Raw genomic sequence first — 25,635 nt, 5'->3', positions numbered from 1 at the left:
GCTTGTGACCCAACTGTCATGTGAAAAGCACAATGCCCATTGTTCAAATGACTTGAACTTCTCCGATTGTTCATTGCACGTGATTAAAAGGCATGTTTATCCTCACAAAGATAATTGCGGAAGGACCACATTGACTCATTTTTATTAATTAAAAACAGTTGACGGCTTAGGCTTTGAAATTATCAGAACTTTGATCAAAAAGTAGAAATTGGTCCTCCGTGTGAAGCTAAATGAGACTTGTTGTGGCGTTTGCAGAGTGTGTGGTGACATTGGGTCGGGTGTGGCAAACGAATTCCGTGTGCTTGGCAGTGGAAGACGATAAATCATTCAATTAACTGTCTCTCTCACGCCTGACGTGAGTGCCCCAGAACAAATATACACAGGGTGGATCAGGTTTGCAGCGCGCACACCACGAAAACTTTGAGTGAGCCGGAATCCTATTCCCCCCCAATAAGTCATTGCAGTGATCAGGACGACCCCCCCCCCTCTCCTCCCAGCTCCCCCCCACAGCATGATGCAATCGGTAATACAATACAATTTAGATTCATGTAGCGCGTAAGTGGTTTGCTGCTGTGATGCAATGGTCAGCACGCTGAACCTTTGATGGCAGAGTTCGTCGGTTTGAATCGTTCTCCCGGCGTGGCAGTCGTCAGGGTCGGGATTGAACGCACGACGGTTGACATCTCGCCTTCATGGCCACACACTTTCACTAAGCCTCAGTGTCAAGTGCGGTGAAGTATGATCAAACAACAACAACCGCCATTTGACGTCACCACGACGCTTGTACCAGGCCATGTGCACCTTGTAGGCCACGTGAAGTGTTGAACGCCCGCTGGCAGGAGGTCACGGGGCAGACCCAGGTGCCACGGGTCGACTGACTGAGATGACCGAGATGACTGGCTGATGCACCACCTGTACCCTCTACTGTGCCAACTTGCTGTGCTTTAGCCACCCGGCGCTCCGCTCATTGTTGTGAGCGTCGCTCCTCCACCCTCCGTTGTTGCTGGAGGGCAACTGCCTCTAACTGTCCAGTATCGTCCTTCACGAGCCTCCTCCACAGAGGCTGATCTTGACACCGCTGGTACCAGTCTTTGGCAAGTCCACTCAGCTCCACGTCCTCCTGTACCACATCACTCCATCTCTTCTCTAGCCCGTGCCGCGCCCGTTTAGCCCCCTCGATCCGGCCGAACAAAGCTGTTTAGGCATGGGGTGGCTGGGCATGCGGGCTCCATGACCCAGCCAACGCAGCCTTGCCTGCCGGAGATCAAACAACACCCCCCCCCCCCCCACACACGGACCTGTGTGATCAGGCCTTCATCCAGCAGTGGATTGATTTGAGAGCTGTAAGCGATTATTGTTTTACTTTAAAAAACGTGAAACCGAAACCGTTTTTGTTCATTTGCACGTGGCCAGTCCCGTGCCACATCACGCGTTACTGAAACGCGTAAGCCAACTGAAATAGGTGCCGGGAACAAAACATTTGTGTTGGCGTCACGCTACCCTGGCGCTTGACAAAATTGTCTCGCCCTGTTTATCCTTGAGCAGGTCATGGCCCTGCCTGATGAGAGACTTGAAATCATTCATTTGCTCCATTTCTTATCTACAGCAATTAATCTGAACTCATTGATCCGGTCAGGCTGCGGGTGCCGGGTGAGAGTTTTGTGAATCCGGTGATCTTCAACGTTCTGTGTGTCGTCTAGCACGAGGAGCTGCATGCCATTCGATGCATGCTGCACTTCTGTGCTCCCCACGTCTACGCTTTTGGATTTCTATGCAGAGCACGTATTTCACACTGAACATAGGGAACTATTGGGATGCGTCCGAGAGGACGTCCTCTTGAAGAGATGGAGCGATGAAATCCGCTCGCGTGCAGGTGCTCGGCGGGATTGTTACATCACGAAACCGCGATGACCAGATGAGGCTTTCAACAACGAATGGCTAATGATTTATGATATTAACGATAACTAAACTAACCACAATCTGAGTTTGCCAGGTAAGGCCCCAAAGCTGTATAGCTCTTTTTCAGAAGCGACCTGGCCACAAACGATAGCTCAATGAAGTGGCTCGTCACGTGGAAATTTATAGCAGCCAAATGCTCGCTAAACGCGTGACCTCCTGTATACAAGGCGAGGTTGTCAACATCTCGCCACCGTGGCGCTGTTTATTCGCAACAGAAAAAATGAGCAGAGCAACCCTCGCGAAAAACCAGACGGCTCTCACTTTCCACGCTTGCAGCCTGCCGCTGTGTTCACGTGCGGAGGTGAACGGAGTTAATAAACGGCGTTGACCTCCACGAGACGTTGACACCCCCGCTGGGCCGGGCTAGTCACGTGGGGAATAACCCCCAGCCTGCTGTAACGTTGAAGCAACCCCGCACGTCAGAACGTGCAATGCATCAAACTGAAAGCTTAGGGTATTTACAGGTTCATGGACCGTGAGACCAGTTCAAATGTGTCTTTTCTCAATAGGCTGCCCTTAAATGCAAATCCAGTTAAGTGAGGACTCTTACTAGTTGCTGTTAATGATTGACTTTTTGTTGGATATGCAAATTTTAATTGATACTTTGAAGAGCTGTTTAATCCATTGAGTCGGTGCTTAGCAACTAAATGAAATCACTTCCCGCCCCCAGCCCCCTGAGCATAGAAGACCGATTTTGACTGGAGTGTAATCGTTTTGAAAGCACGCACAGAGATATATTGAACAGTGCATCAAAATACTCTACTCCCCGTTGGAGCCCTTAACCTTCACAATACCGGGTGCTTCAAAAAAATGTTCACACTTATATGGGACTATCGTTTATAATGGAAAATAACGATTAATTACACTGTAACATGATGACAAATTTTGATTTAAAGCTTTCGTGACTGCAGGGATTCATATTCTTGGTTCTTTTGGTAAAGTCACGTAGAAGGGAAATAATAAAATAATAAAAATATTAAACAAAATTCTCACGACGTTTCGACTACAACACAAGCAATCATCATCAGGTGTGAAATCCACAGCAAGAACATTTTCTTGCTGTGGATTTCTCATGTATTTTTATTATTTTATCATTTACCTTCTACGTGACTTTACCGAAATAACCAATAATATGATAACAAATGTATGTTAATAGCTTCAAATAGTCAGAGTCTACACTTGTTCGCCATCATTGTCAATGCGTAGCCTGGAATCTTCTTCAGGTGGTCTCCCTATTCCGAAGGCACATTTCTTGTGGTGTTGTTGAAAATTCTCAGAAGTGTTAACATTGTTTTGAAGCACCCTGTACAAGGCTTCTTTATTTTTTTCGCCTGCTCTATAAAAAACACCCAGGACATCGACATAGAACACGGCACGAATGTTCAAACGTTTGCAGAGAAGCATGGAGGGGGGGTGGTAGGGGGTTGGCGGTGGTGGTGTATGCTTTTGATTAGACCGAGAGACGGAGGAAGAAGAACAACAACACATGGATTAGAGAAGATACGGGAGTTAAGAGGACGCGTTATAAGACGGGGGGATGCCCGATGGTCGGGAATAATGATGGGAGTAGTGGCGGCCAAGGGAAAGAACGCAACCGAGAGAAAGCCCTTCACGAGAGATGGAGCGTTTAAATCGGCTCGTGCTCAAACGCTTGACGTATCGTTGCAGCCTTATTTTTGTTCTGCATTTTAAAAGGCAACTGACAAAAAAAGTTGTACGGTACCGTTACGACTGTTGCATTATCATGTTAAGCAAGTAGTGCGTGGATCCGTGAAACACAATTATGTCAGGGTAACAGACACAACTCTTAGAGCTCTAATGGCAATGAGAGCCGGACTATGCGGCTAACTTGTTAGATCCTAAATAACTTCTGAAAAGTTTAATGAAGCTGATTATTTTAATTAAGTCTTTTCAGATGTATTAGAATTTAGCTATATATATAAAAGGGAAATGTGTGAGTATGTGTGTCTGTTCAAAATGTTTAGCGTATATCCCGACATGGAACAAACTTGAAATTTGCCATGTGGGTACTTTCCAGACTGTACACCATGCAAAAATTATAAAAATAGACTTTGGTATTTTTTTTTTGGGGCGGGGGGGGGGGCAGTGATGCATATTTTTTGCATGGCAAGTGACCTGTGACATCACATCTGTCATGTGACCCGCGCATGTGGAAGCGTAACGCAGTGCCGTGTAGTGGTTATCGCGCTGCGCTACGAACTCGGCGACCCGAGTTCGATTCCCGCTCACGGCCAACACCAATGACGATTATTTCAACCGGTCCTGGGCCTCCCCTAGGTCGACTCAGCCTCAAACGAGTAACTGGTGTGGTGTGTGAACATCGCCACTGGGGGGGACAAATGCGGCCGGGCGTGATGAATCCAAGCCCCGGGTGAAGCCGGGTAGTCAAGCTAGTTTGGTATTAGCCAAGCACACGAGGTTATGATTGTGTTCATTTTGACAGCAGCCACCCATTCGTTTTCATAACTCATGCAAAGTACTGTGTCGTTTTTTTCTGTTGTAGATGAGCTGCTCAATCACTTTGATTACATTTATTCTTCATCCTGTACTTTAACTCCTGAGGGCAATGGGTCTTTCCCCAAGGCTGACTGCTGAGGTTTGCACATTACTTCATGGAATATATTTCAAGCCGAGGTTAAGAGATCTTATCTATAATTATCGACAATGAGCAGTTTTGCATTCATGAACGTTTTCATGGACTCATTTGGAACCTCCGACTTACCCAATCACAAAATCACCCAGGCTTGATTCCAATTAAGGGGTTATGTGAAAAAACTAATTTGAGGCTTTTAGAACCCATTCTCAATGTGCAGTGCCTTTGAGAAATATCCGTTTATGGGAGATGGGGTCAGATGATGTTCTGCGCGATGTGTACGTTACGAATCCTTCAACTCTTTGTGGGATCGCACCTGCAATTAACACTGTTGGCCTATGTACGGCGCGAAAGAAGTTCACACGTACATGCGACAAGGCCATTTCACATGATGCGCCGTGCAGCATCAGCCAACAGCAAAGTCATCAGTTCTCATTACTTCGTAGCGCGATCATCGAATTAGTATTTACTGCATGGCTGATTAAACATTCTACACCTGTGCGTAACTAAATAAATGAAATGCGAATGAATGAGTGGTTAAGTAGGCTAATGAATAAATGCAAATTGGCAAGAGAGGAAAAAAAAACCAGAGCAAAGTGTGGTGTTTTTGTGAAATGCCCGACACGCATAAGAATGACAGTAACAGCATTTTTGCAATGTGTGTCAAATTTTAACAGCGTTTGTATGAAGAAAAAAACACTTGCCACCGTGCATTGAGTTAGGGAGGTGTGTAAGCACTATATGCAATATCCCACGATTACAAAGGTTGATTTAACCCAAGCGTGATGAAACACCACGTGAGTTTGTGTGTTTGGAGTGACGATACATCTCCCTTTTGCTCGATCTAGCTGCTTCCCATCCTAGTCTTTATAGATAGACACGTGATGGACGGTGCATCGAATAGACGCTTGCAGTGTATTCTTACGCTCGCAAAGCGTGCGTCCAATCGCGCGTTTGAGATGCTTATTATTTGCGATTTAAACACATTTGCAAATGTTCCGATTATAAGCTAGGGGAGCTTACAAAGGTGTCCATACGAGGCAAAATAAATGAGAATCGATACCACCAGGAGTAGCGCATTTTAACGAGAACGGATTGTTGAATCGAATCGTGATCTCAAATTGTTACATTTCACCAACTTGCTGGTCACGTGAGTCGTCATGTGACGACTTGTTTACAAACAATGTCTCTGCACCTGCCGTCAGGGAGCGATGTGTCTGTGTTCATCGATCCCATGGGCTCCTTCCCTGGAGGGTCCCAGTGTCTAAACGACACAATATGTCACATTTTTGGATTTAAAACACGTTTGGTTGTGACCACATTTCAAGACTCGATTCAAAGTACAGGCAAAATAAGGTACTTTGAAGAAGAGATTTTATTGAAGATTTTATTCCATATTTTTTATATGAATCTATGTTGAACTTCTTTTGCACTGTATGTTGCCAACTGCGATAATATGAGGTGCCGGGGAAAGACAACAAACTATGAACACAACAGGGACTTCCTAAAGAATTGAGTTTTCAATTTTTTAGGGCCAAAGCGATGGGGTAAAGTGTGTGTGAGTGTAAGAGGACAGAGAGACAGACAGTCAGCAATAGCCAGATGGAAAATCGGGACATCTTTGAGTGCGGACTTGAACAGGAGGAGGTAATTTGGCAGTGCATGTGGCCAGAGGGAGGGAGTTCAAGAAACTGGGGGCAGCATCAGCAGGTGAGGAAGAGTTGACCCACCAAGAGAGATGTGCACGCATAAGCACCTGGATTCTGCATGCGTGGACTTTGAACTTCTTTCGCACCGCACGTAGCCAACCTTGCCAAATTGTAGGTTCTGGCAGGAGGTGCTGCGGTGATGTCATCGTCGGAAGGATGGAACCCAAATAAGAATGATCTCTCGTAGATAAATACCAAGGCTGCATGTGTGCACTGGGCTGTCCGACACGAGTATGAAGCTTGTTAATGAGAAGTCAAAATAATAATTTACTTTGGCGATGCTGAGGAGGAGCATCATGATAGTTTATCGCGGTGCCACTGCGTTTGATTGCAATGTCAGTGCAGAGATATCACTAGAAGGCTCTCATAACACGGGTTTGTTTTTCTTGTATAATACATCTGGAAACGTGTGGGACAACCTGGCACTCAGCCGAGATGCGTTTTTAAAGATGAAAGCAATCTTACTTTTTGAGTTGCGCTACCTTTTAATAGGACATTGCTGTTTGTGTCTCGAGTGAATTAAAAAGACAGAGCGAAAGAGGGCCTGTCGCATCATTATAAACTCAATTAATTGGAACATTTTAAGACTGAAAATATATTTCGTAACTTTTTGAAGAAATCCACAAATATGACAATCATTTCACTTACAAACACGCATCGCCTTCTAACGCAAGATTTATTTTTCATGAGGAGCTTTTTTTCTTTCTTCTTACAGAAATCAGGGGCCCAGTCCTGTCAGAGTTGATGTGAAGAACACATTTCAACATTGATCTGTCTCCTGTCTCATCTTCGCTCAACAGTGGCAATGGCTAACACCTTGTGCGATGTTTTATTTCACTTGAGAGAGGACACCGGGAATATTTGACAAAGGCAAATTGATGAGGTGTTGAATAGTTTATTCCCTGATTTGAATAGTTATTTGAAGTTATTTTAACGTGTACTCTCTTCAGAGTGGGTCAGGAAAGGCTTGGCTTTTTTTTGTTACAGTATTCTTTTTACGTGCGCCCTCCCTGTATTGGGTTGGTATCATCAGACCGATTTTTTTTTATCCTGGAGGAATCCGATGAGCTACGAAGATGTTTTTCAAAGATGTCCAGTCGAGACGAGTCGGCAAGATGCACTTAAATACCCACACGTTTAATGAATTAACATAATGTTCATTTGAAACATTTACTGTCGATAATTTCTTTAGTCAATCAACAATAAAATATCTTCTATATGCATATTTGGACGCAAAATTAAAGGATTGTGTACTCTCTGGTTCTTACGGTGAAGTCACGTAGATCGAAAAAATAATTTTAAAAAATGTATCTACGTAATTTTACCAAAGTATGGATTCCTGCAGTCACGAAAGCTTAAAATCAAGATTGAAGGATTGTGGTTTAAAATGCAAAGAAAAAGCAATTACCAAACGAGTACCAAAATCTATTTTTTTTTATTAAGCAGGAAGATTTTTTAAATTACAAATAGTTTTACAATGTACGCGGTATAGTGCTTTTATATGTTGTGCTATAAATGCTCAACAGTGATATTGTGTGACGTAGTATGACATCAACAGTGAACATGCTTTGGTGGGCTTGCTGTAGGCGTCCACACGACTTGCCATTAAATTACATAACAGATGTACAGAAGGCAAGAGATCATATGCAGAGGATAGCATAATGACGAACTTGCACAGGCAACTGTACAAAGGCTCCATTAGTTAAAGGAACTTAGTTGTATGTGGAAGTATATTTCAAAGGAATACATTTAATACATATTTTGCACACAAACCACACATTTTCTATTGCAGCACAGCGTGTGTAAGTTCGCAACTCTCTGTGATCAAACATTACGGTGGAGCAGCGTGTGCTTACTGCATACTGCATGGGTTCTGTAACGCTTTCCAAGGTGCATTACCGCCCGCTCCCGACGTGTATCAGACACACGGGGCATTAACGAAGAAGGTGGAACAAAACTGAGATGTGTAAAAAGTCGCTTGTAGGTGAGCACGTCAAAACGTTACACGCGGATTTGTCGACGAGATTATATGTAAAATTAAAACGCATTCCTGCGGAGGGAGCTGGTAGGATCGTTGGGTTGCTCGGTCAGTGGCCAGGGTCAACGGCGGCGTGGTGTATTCCGCAAATTTGCCCGACTGTGAGGACGGGCACAAGCCGGCGTGAGTAGGTTAAACGTTGAGTTTTATAAGGGCAGCACGAGGTGACCAGCCCCTCCCCACCCAGCCCCACCCCTCCCACCCTCCACCCAGCCCCACCCTCCCCACCCAGCTCCTCCCCACCCAGCCCCTCCCCACCCTCTCCATCCAGCCCCTTCCCACCCTCCCTACCCTCCCCACCCAGCCCCACCCTCCCCACCCAGCCCCTCCCCACCCAGCCCCTCCCTCCGCACCCAGCCCCTCCCTGCACGACGGACACAATGATCCCCTGTGGGCTGGTGTAACCAGGAGGTTCCTACCAGTATGAATTCAAAAAAGTGCGTTGTGCTAATTACGTTTCCGACCGTGCCCGGTGAATCCTTGATCTGAATTAGGAAGGATGTTAACTGCAACGTTCACAATGGGATGAGGTTAATCTAATCATCGTTGCCTGATTGGACGACGATATATTTCGAGATCCCCTCTTGAACTTTTACATTGTGTTCTTTACCGTTTGGCGGAGCACGGTGACATTTAAGAAATCACTAAATAAAACTTTTTTTGTGTGTACGGCTCGTAAAAACGGACTTCTGTAATCCGCAATGATTTTGTGTCATTCTCTTCACAGGAGATTAATAAATTGTGTCAGATTATAGTAATTTCCGATTTTTTTTTATCCATGCCAATGTGAGTATATGTTTAAATACTCATATATTGGATGAAAGCATCTTAAAACTAAAATAATGTAGGCACCTTTGCGAAAAAGGGTTCTTCGCTCTCCATGTAGCTTTCCTGGATAAATAAGTATATATATTTTAAAATAGGGACCTATAATCCATGGTGCACCGTGGGAGTTAATCATGTAATCCTTGAAATTTTGCGCCGGCGATACTTCGCAAATTTTAGGAGGAAAGAGCCGTGCGACTTCGTTAAGCTGTGTTGAAGTCGTGGATTCCACGGGAGTGCGACTCCATTCGTGAAAATTCCACTGATCATCAGAGAAAATATGTTCTAAAACGGAAATAGGGCCGATATACCACCTGGGTCTATTTGAAAGGATTTCTTTTTTAAAATCGCTATTTAAGTCTGAAAAATGCAAACATCCTTTACTACCCGACAGCTCACTTCAGCATAGCTCGTCTGCATGATGAACTCAAAATCAAATCATTTGGCTACGAACCTCTCGGTTTGTCCCCTTGCAGCCGTTTGTCTCTCTGTAGTTCTGCTTCTCTCTGCAGCTCCACTTGCTATCTGCATTCTGGGAATTATCGGAATGTGGATTATTGAAGTTCTGCTGTATATTAGCACTGCAAGAACCTGCGTGTTTCGTTCAAATGTCAACATTGCAACTTTGTTTATCTTTCAATGCGTAATGTGAAAACGTGTTCATTAAAATTGGCTTCAAAATAATGAAGGCAACATTAGATGACACGTTTTAGCATGCATCCTGTGTTTTTGAACCTCTTCTTTTTATCTGTGGACTGTTAGCGCGTGTGTATGTGTTACGCTGTATGTGAGAGTGATGGGGTGTGTGTAGTCGCTTGTGTGGTGCTGGCCACCCATCCCATCCACTCGTGTACCTTGCTGGCATTCATTGGTGCTCGCAAACAGCACTTGCTCCAGAAGTCTGTTAAGGCTACAAGGTGGGGGTGGGGGGGTCATTGTTATTGTAGCTTGTTCCACTGCGTTGGGATTCTGTTGACCTGAATTTGGTATTATGCCTTGAATCTCACGAGAAATCGATATTTAATCGTGGCCTGGACTTCTCCTAGGTTGACTTGACCTGAAATATTTTCTCGGTACGATTGCGTGAACCTCGGCAAATGGGGGGGAGGGGAGAGGTAGAGCCGTCTGGGAGCGGTGCTTACAGAGCGCATTCCTGCGGAATGAATTGCGGTCCTAAATAGATGCTCACTAACAACACTTTCTCACTAACAGTCAATAAGGTTAAAAGTGGGGTGGGGTGGAGGGGGGGGGGGAAGTGTGGGGACTTTTTCTCATTGTGCAGTCTATAACGTGCTTAATTTAAGTCGGTAGCATTGGCATAGGGAACGGCATTTATTCCGTCGGCAGATCGAGAATCCCAGTTGATATGCGAGCGTGCGCTGCAACACTCTAAATGGATAGAGGGCACTCGTCAATAACGCCAATGCAGCGAGACCCCAAATCCATGCTAATAAAGTAGACTCTGGCGAGCTTTGTTTGGATCATACGATGTAAAAAAAAAAGGGCTGCAAATATACTGGATTAAAAAAAAACTCCCTTAATTGTTTGGCTCACGAACAAAAGCCGGAGAGAAATTTCTACAAACAAATTAAATGATTTCTCGGGAACACAAAGTGTTGCCAAAACGTTGCACTCAGTTTTCCTCTTGATGCAATGCCTTTTCGCATTACCGCGACCCATTGTGATGAGCGGACTGCTGCAGGCTCTTGCTTGTGCGTCACATGACATCATCCGAGGTTTCGCTCACATCCTTCAATGTCGGAACATGCAGCGATGGCCATTTCACATTAAAACACTGTCGCGTCCAATCAATTTCACGCCGAGGCTGTAAATTTTAAATCTTACCAATTACTTACGAACCACTAACGGGGATTTGATTGATGTTTGCACGATATCAAAATCGCACACGGTGATTCGTGTTATTTTAAATTGGAACTCGTCAGTGGTTAACTTTTAGGGGTGCTGCGGTGGTGAGATGTTAACTACCTTGCCTGGTACGCAGGAGGGCATGGGTTCGATCCCGAGCCTGACACCTGTATATTTGGAGTTTACATGTTCTCCCCATGATCGCGTGTCCTTTTTCTCTGGGTCCTACGGTTTTTTCCTGCACATTTAGAAACATGCATTTAGAGTATTTGGCTCCTATGAATTCTCCTCTGATCAGCCACTTCGTTGTGACCAGGTCGCTTCTGAAAAAGAGATATACAGCTCAGTGGGCCTTACCTGGTAAAATAGAAAAAAATATTTAAGTTTAAATTGGTTTAACAATTCATTTGTCGTCGTTGCTTCAGCACACTTGCTTTTCACGATTATTGAAACGTATTTACGTTAATGTGAAAATAATTCTAGATTTGAAGCTTTCGTGACTGCAAGGATTCATATTCTTAGGTTTTTTCGGTAAAGTCACGTAGGTAAAACATTAAAATTAATAAAAGTAAAATGAAATAAAAATCACGACGTTTCGGAGGCAACACAAGCTTCCGTCTTCAGGTGGAACCGTCACAGCCACGACAGCTGTATCAAGTAAATGAGAGATTGCAAGAGCTACCACTCCGTATATATAATGGTTGGAGAGGGGGGAAGGGCCAAGTACGACACACTATGGTAAGGTGAGGCTTAAGAGGGTGAGCCTTTGTTATGGAGAGGTACGGTTTGTGACTAAGCCTGGCCTACATAACAATAGTGTTTCTCTTTTCACACTATTGTTATGTAGGCCAGGCTTAATCACAAACCGTACCTCTCCATAACAAAGGCTCACCCTCTTAAGCCTCACCTTACCATATTAATAATAAGTATGCGGCCCTTGCCCCACCACCTTCTCCAACCATTATATAAACGGAGTGGTAGCTCCTGCAATCTCTCATTTACTTGATACAGCTGTCGTGGCTGTGACGGTACCACCTGAAGACGGAAGCTTGTGTTGCCTCCGAAACGTCGTGATTTTTATTTTATTTTACTTTTATTAATTTTAATGTTTTACCTACGTGACTTTACCAAAAAAAACGAAGAATATGAAAATAATTCGATGGCTTTTTCACAGTGAGCCCTCTCCAATAGCAACAGACGTTGTGCAGTGCAGCCATGCATCGGTTTACGTTCATAAACTGTGGGAGAAGCAATTGAGATTCACTAAAGAGTCGTTAAAGATTGTTCATTAACTTTGTACACTGTTGAAGTGCTCGCAATTGAATAGCGAGGCCACACTGTATTGCACTAATTTGTTTGTAATTGTGTGTTTTTTATTTTATTGTTTTTTTTATCTTGATAAAACGGGAAGGGGCAAAGGAATTCGGCAGACAAAAGCCCGAGGTGACAATTTATTTGCAATTGTTCAATGTTAATTATATCTGCGCGAAGTTAGGTGGGTTTTTTTCTCACTGTGTTCTCTTACGCTTGATCCTGCGTTTGTAATTTCTAAGAACTGCAGGAGGTTCTCATTGCATACTACTTGTTATTTAAAAAAAATCCCACTCGTATAATTTAAAAGTTTCGTAACAGAAAATGTTTTTGCTATAGCAGTGGTGCCAAATTAGATTATGAGTATTAATGTGGATCTACATTATACTCTAGTGAGTGGGGCCATGTTCGGGTACCGATTACCAACTTTCGCAGTGTACACAAACGTTGTAAAACATTTTATTTCGTTTGCATCATTATAACGAGGCTGCCTCAGTTGCATGAATATAACAATGCTGTTGGCGTAGAAAGAACTGTAGATTAAGGTATGCAAGTTACAATATTTAAGAATGCTTTTGGTGTCTCCGCGAATGAACAATGAGAGTGACTTACTGGCGTTTACATCTCTATTCCAATTATAATTGAAGATTCTGAACACCAATTATAGTTGAAGATTCTGACCTGTCTTCTTTTCAGTTGACTTGGCGATACGATATACCTAGGGTTATTGATACGCTATACCTAGGGTTATTGATGTGCTATATCTAGGGTTATTGATACGCTATCCTTTAGGGTTTTTCATACGCTATACCTAGAGTTATTGATACAATATACCTAAGGTTATCGATATGCTCTCCCTAGGGTTATTGATATGCTATACCTAGGGTTATTGATACGCCATATCTAGGGTCATTGATATGCTATACCTAGGTTTATTGATACGCTATACCTAGGGTTATTGATATGCTATATCTAGGGTTATTGATACGCTATCCTTTAGGGTTATTGATATGCTATACCTAGAGTTATTGATACAATATACCTAAGGTTATCGATATGCTCTCCCAAGGGTTATTGATATGCTATACCTAGGGTTATTGATACGCCATATCTAGGGTCATTGATATTCTATACCTAGGGTTATTGATACGCTATACCTAGGGTTATTGATATGCTATACCAAGGGTTATTGATATGCTATACCTAGGGTTATTGATATGCTATACCAAGGGTTATTGATATGCTATACCTAGAGTTATTGACACGCTATACCAAGGGTTATTGGTACGCTATACCTAGGGTTATTGATATGCTATACCTAGCGTTATTGATACGCAATACCTAGGGTCATTGATATGTTATACCTAGGGTTATTGATACACTATACCTAAGGTTACGTCCAGCACGGTATGCAATATTTGTCTTCGTGCAAATGGAGGTCCTATTTTTAGGGGCAGTTCCAAATTGTTTATCGCTGATCAAGAGAAATCCGGAGTGTCACCACACTTCACCACCACAAACAATGTGCCTGCCAACTTACTGCAGTGCAGATATTTTACGTGTGGGCAGACAAACTTAAATAAGGATATCATCGGACCAATGCTATTGAGAGCCCCACCACACATTGCCATCACTCCCTTCTGCGAGACCGCTCGGGTGTTGCAATGTTGGCAACCTACATCACAGGTACGGTCTCCCACAATAACTTGAGATCTTCCTGACGCTTCACGTGTTTTGTGTGCCCCAATCAAATACCTGTTCCAGTAGCCTGCACTTGGATATCCTGTGCATATGCTCCACACATCGTGACCTCTCTTTCCAATTGCATCTGCGACATGTTCTTGCCAAGCTCATATTCTGAACTTTCAAGTTGATCGGGACGGCTGATGGCGGCGGTCGAACGATATCGTCTTTGAAGCCGTGTTGTCACGACAAGGATCGACCGAGCGCTTGACAAGTATCTTGTCTCATTGCCTCACTTGAGTTCCCATATTGTCTCATTCTTTGACACTTAGGCTTTTGCGACCAATATCATCCATAACGAAACAGGAGGACTTCACAAATCTTACTGTCGGTTGATGTAGCTAGTTGTAATTACTGGTGAAACGTCGTACTCAGATGGTAAATGTTGTGGCTTGGCTCTCCAACACACCGGTGTGCTGTACTAGTAACGAATTAGAATGTTCTGTTTACGTGGCAAACTTTACTAATTGGCTGTGCCGGGTGGTGGCGGGTTTAACGACATTTATATATTAACGTGATCTAACCCAAAAACAGCCTGTATTACGATGTCTCATTCTTTGTTGACGTGTGCTTTTTTTCCCCGTGACCCTGCAGTGAAGGCGACTATCCTGCAGTTTCAGAGTCCCACCACGGGGCTGTTTCTGACCAAGACCGGCGGGGAGAACAACGAGTCCAAGGTTCGAGACAGCCTGTACTGCGCAGCGAGCGTTTGGGCCCTCTCCATCGCCTACAGGTGAGACTCGACGGTGGGGGGTGCTGGAGCAGGAGGAGGCCTCAAACAAGCCCTTTATTCACCAGTCAAATCCAGTTGTAAAGATCGCCCACTGATTTGTAATGTTTCATTTTCTTCTCGGCAAGTGTTTGAATTTTTGTGAAAGCGATGGATCCACGTCTTACGAAGGAGAGAGACTTGGAAGATTTAATGAGTGTATCGAGATTGCTAGAGGCTTTGAATTAAAAGGTTGTTTTCTTCTTCTGGAAATCCTCTATTAATTCGGTGGGGTTGTCACGTGACCGAATGTAAATCGTTATTTTCGATGACGTGATTGTACGAGTGAAGTTTTAGTGGCCGAAAAGGAAATGTCCGAGGTGAATTAAACTGCTCTAGTTTGTTCGTCCAGGAATGTGTTGCCGTATCTCAAGGTGCACTTTCTGAAAGGTCTTTGCCAAGTATCTTCAGGGTGCTGCAGTGTCGAGATGTTAACGGCCTTGCCTGGTGTACAGGAAGTCGTGGGCTCAATCCCAACCCTGACGCCTGTATATTTGGAGTTTACATGTTCTACCTGTGGTTGAGTGGATTTTTCCCCGGGTCCTCCAGTTTTTCCCGCCACATTTAGAAACACGCGTTTAGAGTATTTGGCTGCGAGAAATTCCCACATGACAAGCCACTTCATTATTTGTGGGCAGGTCACTTCTGAAAAATACCTCTATAGCTGGGTGGGCCTTACCTGATAAAATAAAAAAAGGTTTAGTTTATAGTATAAAATAAATCGTATTTTTTTTGTGTGGGTGAAAAATTGTGCCAAGGACAAAAAAAAAATTCTAATAGTCCAAGTGATTAACGCTAACAAAGACCCAATGCATGTGTTGGTGAATGTTGGTGATTGTTCCTTTGGGGACATTTTTCATGAAAATTAGCACAGGGCCCCATCACCAGCAATGGGGTAAATCGTCCAGATGTGAGTATGGTGCCAAGTCCTGCAGGCACCTGATATTATTGTGTAAGCGGATGTCAGCCCTGACATTCCTTCTTTTAAAATGTCTATCAGTCGATCGTAACTCAGACATGGTCGGTCATGCAAAATAAAAAAATAAACTATTACAAAGTGTTGAAAGAAACGTTTTTTGATGGCATGGCTTTATCAATTCCCTCCTGACATTTTGTTTGTGTGTGATACTAATCTGGGTATGAAACCTTTTTGCGTTACATCGTCTCCTTTGCAAGAGATAAAAAAATGGGAATCGAGCAATGTTGGAATGCTGACAGAGGACAGGCAGAACATTTGGACAACGTGCTATTGTAAAATGCAGCGTAAATAACAGCATAAAGTAAACGTGAATGTCTACAAGTATAAGAGGCGCATGAGATGCGTATTGTTTTATGAATGCCTCTTGCTCCACCTTCACTTACAAATGTGGCTTAGCCCCAGGTGCAGCCTATCCACTGCACCAGGTGCATGTGGCATAGGGTCCAGCCCTCGGGGGATCCATAGCATCACAGCTTCAAGGCTTCCCCCGCTGCTCCCACTGATAATAAACTCAGACCATAGGAAGCCATGCATGCCCATCAGTGCCCGATTTTGCAGCCAGAGCAGACAGTTTCCTGCAGGCCATCAGCTGCTTGCACAAGGGGGTCAGTAATAATGTAGAGGAGGGGGGGGGGGCATTAAACACAATATGAGCTTGTGTCTGGGATGCGGCCTAAGTCGAGATGTGGTTTAATGCCATTAGAATAATGACGGGAGAGAGAAGCCACACACATTCTTGTTTTTGGAGCGACTGTGGGCGGGCTTTTTGCCCTGAAAGCAAACAGGGCAATGAATTATTTTAGTGGGCACTTTAGATGTGTCAGGGCACATGAGGGTGCAAACACTGCCCTACCGAAATGCCCGATTGAGTGAGTTGGTGCCAACTGCTCGGGCAGATTGCTTTCCTAAATGATTTAGCCGCTTGCTGCACCAGCAGCTACAGTGACATAAACTTTGATGAATTCAAAGTCGGTATTTGTGCGGGAACCCTGAGTTTTAAGAGGCCTTTAAGCTAGCTCTTTAAGTGACTCATTCGTTACACGGTTGATTCAATGATGCTGTTGGCTAGGCAGTTAGATGTTAAATCGTTAACAATAAATTAGACCCCTTGGTCAATAATAGTTGCTGGATGAAGGCCTCGTCTTTTGTGTCATGGCAGATTGTTTGACCATACTTCACCATCCTGGTTAACGTAGGCGGCGGTGGTGGTGGGGGGGGGAGGTGTGCAAGATTGGCTCAGATGCCATTCGTGGCTGATGGTAGCCATGACATGTAGTCCATAAGAGGTTATGTTGGGTTAGCGGCAATATAAATGTGTCGTTTAACCCACCACCCGACACCGCCAATTAGTAAGGTTTGTCACGTGAAAACATGGCAATTAGTTACCGGTTCAGCACACACCGTAATTTTAGAGAGTAAACCCACAACATTAACATGATTCCATTTTGGGATTTTAGATGAAGATGTGGACAGGACCACATTGTTCCCAGGTCGTTTCGCTCAAAGTCTTGAATTATGACTACTTGGTAAATTTGTTAAACATAACGTGGAGTGTCAACCACTGCGCTATAATTATACATCATTTAATGTAGCTGAATGCATAACATAGTTTTGTTATTGTATTACAATATTGTCGTATCTTTATATATATTTTAATGGCTTAATAGAATTCAAAATACTAGCTTATGCTTACAGTAATGACCAGTCCGAATTTAACCACATTTATGGTAATAACCCCCTGCTACGTGCATTGTTATGACACAAACACAATTACTAATAGCTTGTATGATCACAATGTAATTTTAACAATACTTGCAAGAGAATGCAATTGTGTAGCTGTCACAGTCAACATTGAACAAACCACTCATTCATCCACCCGTGATTACTAAATCATTATGTTCCTGGTGATTTCCTCAAATTTTATATCGCCATGCTGTCCTGGCTCGGTTCCATTTTTTAAATAAAATAAAAATATTAGATCCGTGGACACCAGCCAAGATGTCATTTTTACAAACACTCAAAGTGGATGCAGGTAACAGCCAAGTTCATGCTAATAGCCGATGGTGACGGGCGTGAAATGCAGAGTGGCTCGAATGCACTGGGGGGGGGGGGGGGGCAGAGCTTCAAGGCGTGTGCTGTGGTGAGGGTGGAACGGAGTGTTGCGAAGCCTTTGACATGCCGGGCCGCGCAAGATTCTGTACGCTCGGTCATGTCTGTTCACATATCTGTGCCGCTGTGAGCCTTGCGCCCTGAAGGATTAAGAATGATATTAAAACAAATGAAAGCGAAACATGACGATATGGTGTTAGAAGTATGGTGTGAATTATTTGTAACTCCCTCGATGATCTTGAGCACCCCCCCCCCTTAGGAAAAGGGTGTTGCGCTGCATTGTACCCACCCGTGCATCCTCCCAAGTGAAACGTGCCGTTATCGTTGTGGAGCGTATCATTCTTTCCGTCTCACCTGGAATTCCTATTCCTTTCGCTGTTTGTATTGTACTCGTGGGTGTGCAGCCGCAGGTTAATTACATCTCTCGTGCGTGCAGTATTTGAGTAGGAAAAACTAGAATTGAAAAGTTGCGTAGAAAAATTGGAATGCGCCGAGGGTCCTGGGAGGCAACACTCTGACGTGACTTGATGTTAAATTCTAGATTTGAAACTTTCGTGACTGCAAGGATTCACATTCTTAGGTTTTTTTCGGTAAAGTCACGTAGGTAAAATTTTTTTATTAATAAAAGTAAAATAAAAATAAAATAAAAATCACGACGTTTCGGAGGCAACACAAGCTTCCGTCTTCAGGTGGAACCGTCACAGCACGATAGCTGTATCAAGTGAGAGAAATTCCAAGAAAACAATATTTGTATTTCATCCGCACCTAGTTTACACAACAAAGGCTCATTCCTAGCCGCGTGCTTCAGCCGCACCGAACCTCACAAAAATTATATTCAGGGCCTACCTTGGCTCCTTTCACCCTCAACCGGTATATATACAAATATTGTTTTCTTGGAATTTCTCTCACTTGATACAGCTATCGTGCTGTGACGGTTCCACCTGAAGACGGAAGCTTGTGTTGCCTCCGAAACGTGATTTTTATTTCATTTTTATTTTACTCTTATTAATTTTAATTGATGTTAAATCTTAAGAATCTTTGTCGTCTCTAGCTTCACTGTTGTCTCTGCCCTGCAACTTGTTATATCCACAAGGCTGCAGCTGCCAAGAAGCAACACACCTTCATTGTCATTGTATGTATGCCTCTGTAGCTAGACCACCATGCAATGTAACTCACTGCTTCTCTCAAGAGTGTGACGGTTTGATTTTATGAAAGTGTATCGATGCATCGATGCTTTTTTACATGCTTTATAATTGCTGAACTGTGAAGGATTTATTTCTAGGGTAAATCAATTCCATGTAGCGGTTATAAACAGTAAATTCCAGCCATTCGCAGTCCACTGACACAATGAAGACCTCCCTATGTACTGTCGGCCACGTTTGTTTACCATACTTCACCATGCTGGTCAGTGTGGGTTGTGAAGGGATAGTGGTGGATGAGGGGATGGTAGGACAAGACCAAGTTTGATGTCACTTGCAATTGATGTTGTGGCTGGCCTGGAATCGAACTCAGGTCTTGCCGTGTTCATCGCCCAGAACGCTAACCACTGCACCGCCACTCCACCTTGTTGTCGACATATAACAGCAATGATTTATTGTAAATATGCAGTGGCACATCTCTTGATAATGAATTGAACAGATTTATGCCTAAATGTGTGTTCTTTCTCCTTTTCATTAGGAATGTTTGAAGTAGATTTTTTTTTAGGTAATGCTTATAAAAAACATATTGTAAATTTATATGAACCAAGGTGGAAAGTTGATATACAGTGTTAGAAAGCTGTGGGAATAGAAATGCCAATACACCAAAGTTTAAAGTAACCAGCAAAAAAAAATGAGATTGTCTATTTTCAAAAAGCTCCCGATGGATTTCCTGAGGAGTGTTGTGAATGTCAACGATGGAAGTTACCTCCCGTGAGATGACATGGCATCTAATGTTGGTTGCTAAGAGCACTTTGGAAAATACCTTTACGAGAGGAGTTGCAAACTTTGCTCCGTAACCCAACACCACTTGCATTCACAAGTGCAGAGTGCATTCCTTAAATGCCCGTTAACTCTTAATTTGGAGCTTTCGTGACTGCAGGAATTACTCTTTGGTTCTTTCAATTAAATAATAGCAACAAAAATCTAAACAGAAACTATAGACACATATCTGTCTGTCTATAGTTTTCTGGTTAGATTTTTGTTGCTATTTCATTTATACCTGATGATGATTGCTTGTGTTGCAATCGAAACGTCGTATGCTATTATTTAATTTATTATTTTATCTTTATACGTGACCTTACCGAAAGAACCAAAGAGTTATGCCCGTTAACTCTCACTCAGCATGCCCATAACTAGTAAGGTATAATAGGAACCAGCAAACACGTGAATAACGTTTTTGTTTAATATATACTTTGGTATAATTTATCACGTGGGGTAGAGTAGTGGCGCAGTGCCTGGTGTATGCCGCTTTAGATTAGATAACCTGAGTTAGATTCCTGGCTGCGACTAACATCTGTGCTGAGTGATATCTGATCTTGTCCTGCCCTTCCTGCGCCCTTCAAATAAAATAAAAACACTTCGCCAACCTGTACTGAAACGTGTGGTGAAGTATGGTAAAATAACCTCCGTGACGGACATGGAGAGGCCTTCATCCTGTATGAGGGCGGTAAATGGGTCTATTAACTTATTTGTTGATACAATTCATGTTTAATGAGTGGGAGCCTTCGTTGATTTTAGACAACATTTAATGTGTTGCTCCATTAACTTTTTCTTGTTAATGTAACATTACAGTCAACGTCTTTGCAAGTAATTATACAAGCATTGGGACTCCCTGAACGAATACTGTAATCTAATAATAATATAAAATGGCGATATTAGAAGCCTTTATAAAATCAAAACTCTGAATATACTTTTTTAATATAAAAATAAATTACATGTTCCATGATTAAATTATAAGCTGAATTTAAGAGCTGAGAATCCATTTAAATAAATTACAATTGGCGAAGAAAGAGAGAATTCCGATTTAAAGCTTTCGTGACTGCACGGATTCATATTCTTGGTTCTACGTGACTTTACTGAAAGAACCAAGAATAAGAGAGAAGTCGTTTAAAATGGTTGACCGTTTGAACCGCGTCAAGCCCTTGATTCCTTTGTGCTAAGTCTCCCTCTTGGGACTTTATATCAAGGTGTGGAAGGGACCACACAATTCCCCAGCTTTTTTCGCTCAAAGTCTTGAATTGTGATTCCTTGGAAAATTTAAATTCACAACGGCGCCGTGCCTTTTGCGAACGATTTAAATAAATATATGCAAAAAGCAATTTGCGTCTAAACTTTCTGAAACGTAACGTGGTGTGTTGTTTTGTCCCTTGACGCGTACAAAAAACCGATGAATATTCATGCCGAGTAGGGGAACTGCACAGAAAGTGAAAAAAGGGATTATTATTTATTTGCATCTAATGGACTTTTGAGTGTTCGAAAAACCCACTTGTGGTTAAGGTAGCCTTTATCTTGTAAATACACCAAGGTGACGTCTTCTCGGTCCGTGTGTTTAATGCGACTTGTCCGTAAAATTGATTTCTCTGCCCCCCGTACGATTGTTGAAATGCTAAACTGCTCCGAGTCAATACATCCGAGCGATTTCTGCTGAGCCTGGAACTCCAGTGACACGGAAGAGGACCGACCCGTGACTCTGCCGCTGTATAATTTGCGAATCTGAACGAGTGCCTTCCTTCCGGGGAAATAATGCGCCTGCACTGACTTTGCGGACGCTGCTGCTAATGTGGCTCGTTGGACTTTTTTATTTATAGTGGCAGGGTGGGGGGGACATTATGTACATGTGCAATCCAATGTTTTTCCAGTACTGACAAGCAAAGCGTTGTGCCGCCTGGTTTGAAAAGGGCAGGTTCGCGTTGGCATCAACATTGGCCCGGCATCTGCGCGTTCGCCCACTTGTTTGCGGAGGTTCACGGTTCAAACCAGCGGGCCACCCTGGTTATCACTGCGGGTGTTAATCATTATCCACGCCCTCTGCTTCAGAGTGGACGTTAAAGATCCCCTCACATTGCCAAGAGTTAGGCCCATTGGTGTTCTGGCTTTGGTCTCCACATGTGCATGCGGTATACTCTGTGTACACATAGATGCCTCTTGTGTGTGTGAGTGTTCCGTAGTGGTTGTCTATTATGTTTCAGGAAAGGACAGCCACTGTCAACTCCCGCAACGAGTGGTGCTCTATTGAATGACTCGCGGGGTGATGGGATAAGTACACTCGATCTGAGATCTGAACCCATGGTCTCATGAGTTGGAGCCATACTGTATTGAACTAAGCTATGTTGCATTATGCTGACTAAACTATCTTGTGACAAAAATACTAAAATTCCAGCTCTTCTCATTCCATCACTGGATGAAGGCCTCCCCCCCACCACCCCCTGTCAGTGATGGGGGTGTGTTTTTTTTTCACCACACCGCTTGGTGCTGTTTGGTAAAGGGGATGAAAGGGAGGAGCCGTTATGATATCACTTGTCAGGAATATCATTTGTGGCTAGGAGTCCAACTGGGGTACCGGGTTCATCGTGCAGTGCACTAACCATTGTACCACCGCCCCACGCCAAGTCTATAATGCGGCTGTATATGCTTTGAATGCTCTATTTTGTATTTACTTATCCTACGTGTATATTTTATGTTGCATGTATAAGTACAATGAATGTGTGTTTCAATATGTGCTTACATGTACGGGTATGTACATGATTTATTTGCTCAATAGGTTGGTATACTGTATATTGTAATCTCTTTGAGTGTGATCGTTTCATATCTCAGAAGCTAAGCAGAGTATGAGCCTGGTCATTATTTAGATGGAAATAAAAATTGGCTGCTACAGGGAAGTGCTATTGATCGGTCCGTAAAGCAGCCAATGTTCCGACTTGGAGCGGCGCTGCAACGGGTGTCTCCCACACATTGCCAGGGGGGCTGCAGTGGTTTAGTCAGTGTCGTGACTGCAGATGTTAAACCATACACTGGGTAGTCTATGGACATTAAGATCCCTTGGCATTTAAAAAAAATAAAATACCGTGGCATTGACCCCCAGTGTCAAGGCTTTCATCTTGCCGCAGGTCAATACAAATTTGGCACTGACCAAATTCCCGTACCTGGGTAATTTTCAAATACCAATTGCTCCCCTGTGACATCCGATCTTAACTGTAGGTGTCAGTAGATCTGCCCAGCATAAATATGTTTTTATAAATTAAACAAATATTACAGTGTCATTTAGCCCTTTATGTCTATACTTAACTCCGTCAAGAATCTATGGCAACAGATTATAATTCGTGTTCACGCAGCTCCGAGGCTGACTTCATATACAATTTGCTGAAAAGCGTTAAAATTTGATTTAACCTCAGATTTCAATTATAGTCTTTTTTGTTCATGTCATTACTAGTGTGAATAATTGAGCCAAAATGTGCTAATATGGTCTCGGGTTATTAATAATTTGTACAAAATTGTAAATTGCTGGTGTATGTTTTCATGCAAAATATTTTTGTCACAAAATGTCCTAGTTGTTGCTTAATTGCCAAACGGTATATTTTTAGTTTATTTATGAACTGATTTGTATTATGTTTTCTCCCCCCATCAATTAATGTAAGCTTCCTGCTTTCAAAGTAGATTTTTGTAAAATGCGGATATTGTTAAAATACCATTATTTTTTCCGTTTAATTAGTCTAATTTTTAGAAAACCACATTAAAAATAATGAAAAAAATATTAATCATGTATTGAGCTAGAAAAATAAATCTTTCTCGCTACAGCGGCGAGATGTTAACTACTTCAGAGGCATGGGTTCGATCCCAACCCTGACGCCTGCATATTTGCAGTTTGCGTGTCTCTATCCCTGTGGTTGCGTGTATTTTTTTCCGGGTCCTCTCGTCTTTCCTCCCACATTTACAAACATGCGTTTCGAGTGTTTTGCCCTGCTGTAAATTTCGTTGAGCTATCATTTGTGGCCTGGTCGCTTCAGAAAAAGACCTCTATAAGCTCAGTGTGCCTTATCTGGTAAAATAAAAATTGTTCATAACGTAAATTTGAATCCATTGACGGTAGTGCAATGTCCGCAATCCAGCAAATGTCATCAAACTCCCCCCTTCCCGTGGGCATCGAGATGCCACACAGTGGCTCGCCAGGAGAAGGTGGTACAGCAACAATTTGAACTCCACCTGTTCCATCTGTGTGGGATAGAGTGTTTCCCCTTCGCACGCGTGGGTTCCCTCTGATTGCTTTGGTTTCCTCCCACGTGTAAACACGAATTAATTGGCCAATAACACCTTAATATATAGAGGACTGCAGAGCTTAGATCAATTCTTGGCACTTGGCTCACCACTTGGCTGCCTTCCCGCTTGTCTGTGGTTCCTGGCGCCTCTGAGTTTCTCTCTACGCCAATGAGTGAACACCGTGCCCGTAGCATTACGTATACACATTATTAGTAGTACTTATTTATTTCGTTTCATGCATTGTCTCATGAAATCAATAATGCAATTTCATCTGCAGAAAGCCATTCATGCCGAGTCAACCATTGAGTACTCTCTACTCTGAAGAAGGGGGACATTGCATGAATTGTCAATGTGTTTACTTTCAATATTTTTTTCTATAACAAAGCATTGGTGCATTTGGTTAGTTTTATTTTATTGATTAAAACTTTATGACAAGTTCACATTTTGTCTTACAGGAGGCCTTATTTACAACATTCATTGGCATTATTGTTGATTGGTTGACAGACATGGCCGGAGGGAATTGGCTGGCACTTCAAACTTAACATGTTCCATCATTCTGCCTGCATCGTGCAAAATCTACCCAGGTGCAGCTTGTGCCCTTGTCTGTGTATCCCATTGCGGTGAAGTGCCAAGTCTCGTGGACTAAACACCCGGCACATTGTGCCATGTCAGCTAATCTGCGTAGAAGCTCAAGTGGTCTGCTGTTTACTTTAAAAGTGAATTTAGAAGATTGGTGTATTGGCGCACGGCAATAAGCAGGATAGTCTTTTTCTTACCTCCTCAAGAACTGTGTAATGTGTGGATTGTGCAACACTGGCAGTAAAGAACATTTAAGTCATGGACATTTTGCTACACAGAGTGTTGGAATGCACAGCAGATAAGCTGCCTGTTTGTGACATAAAGGAGACAAAATGAGAGGAGGCCTTAAGGTGTGGGATGTTCTGTTTTTCGCCAATGTTCTTTCAACTCAACTCGTTATTCTTTATGTCTTGTCCCAACCCCTTACCGCTGCCCACCTCCCTCTAACTTCTCACTGCCGGCCACACTGAACGATCACATTGTTGCCCGCAGGCGCCTGGACGATGACAAAGGAAGGACCCATGAGCTGGAGCACTGCGCTGTCAAGTGTGTCCGAGGCATCCTTTACTGCTACATGAGGCAGGCTGACAAGGTGTGTTATCACGCATTATCCTACCGGGACACATCAACTCCCGAGGGCCATATGAAGACCCCGTAGCCATACGTACTATTGGGGCTTGTGCCGGCTATAACAACACCTGTTTTAGCCGGAATGGCAAATGAATTAGTGTGGCATGGCCAGCAGCACCATGCCTAATCACCTTTGTCTCTCCCGGAGGGCTGGAACAATGCATTGAAATAGATTCACGACCCATGTGACACTTCTAATGTATTCGCCCAAGAACCAATATTTGTCAATTATGCGAACGATCAGCAAGATTTATGCTCTTTTTAGGGTACA

At 43.2% G+C, this 25,635-nt stretch overlaps 1 protein-coding gene across 3 annotated transcripts in view; it reads left to right on the top strand.

Moving 5' to 3' along the window:
* The window catches only part of PHKB (phosphorylase kinase regulatory subunit beta), a 197,446-nt gene that overhangs the window by 20,440 nt on the left and 151,371 nt on the right, over positions 1-25,635 (top strand). For all 3 annotated transcript variants that reach the window (XM_061548725.1, XM_061548726.1, XM_061548727.1), the window contains 2 exons: positions 14,660-14,798; positions 25,227-25,326. In XM_061548725.1, the coding sequence (XP_061404709.1) occupies positions 14,660-14,798; positions 25,227-25,326 (239 nt within the window). The remainder of the gene's footprint in view (positions 1-14,659; positions 14,799-25,226; positions 25,327-25,635) is intronic.

The sequence above is a fragment of the Lethenteron reissneri genome, chromosome 9, assembly GCF_015708825.2.
Source record: "Lethenteron reissneri isolate LAM-NWPU_2019-01 chromosome 9, ASM1570882v1, whole genome shotgun sequence".
NCBI lineage: Eukaryota > Metazoa > Chordata > Hyperoartia > Petromyzontiformes > Petromyzontidae > Lethenteron > Lethenteron reissneri.
The sequence above is the reverse complement of the archived record's forward strand: the minus strand, read 5'-3'. Positions and strand labels throughout refer to the sequence as shown.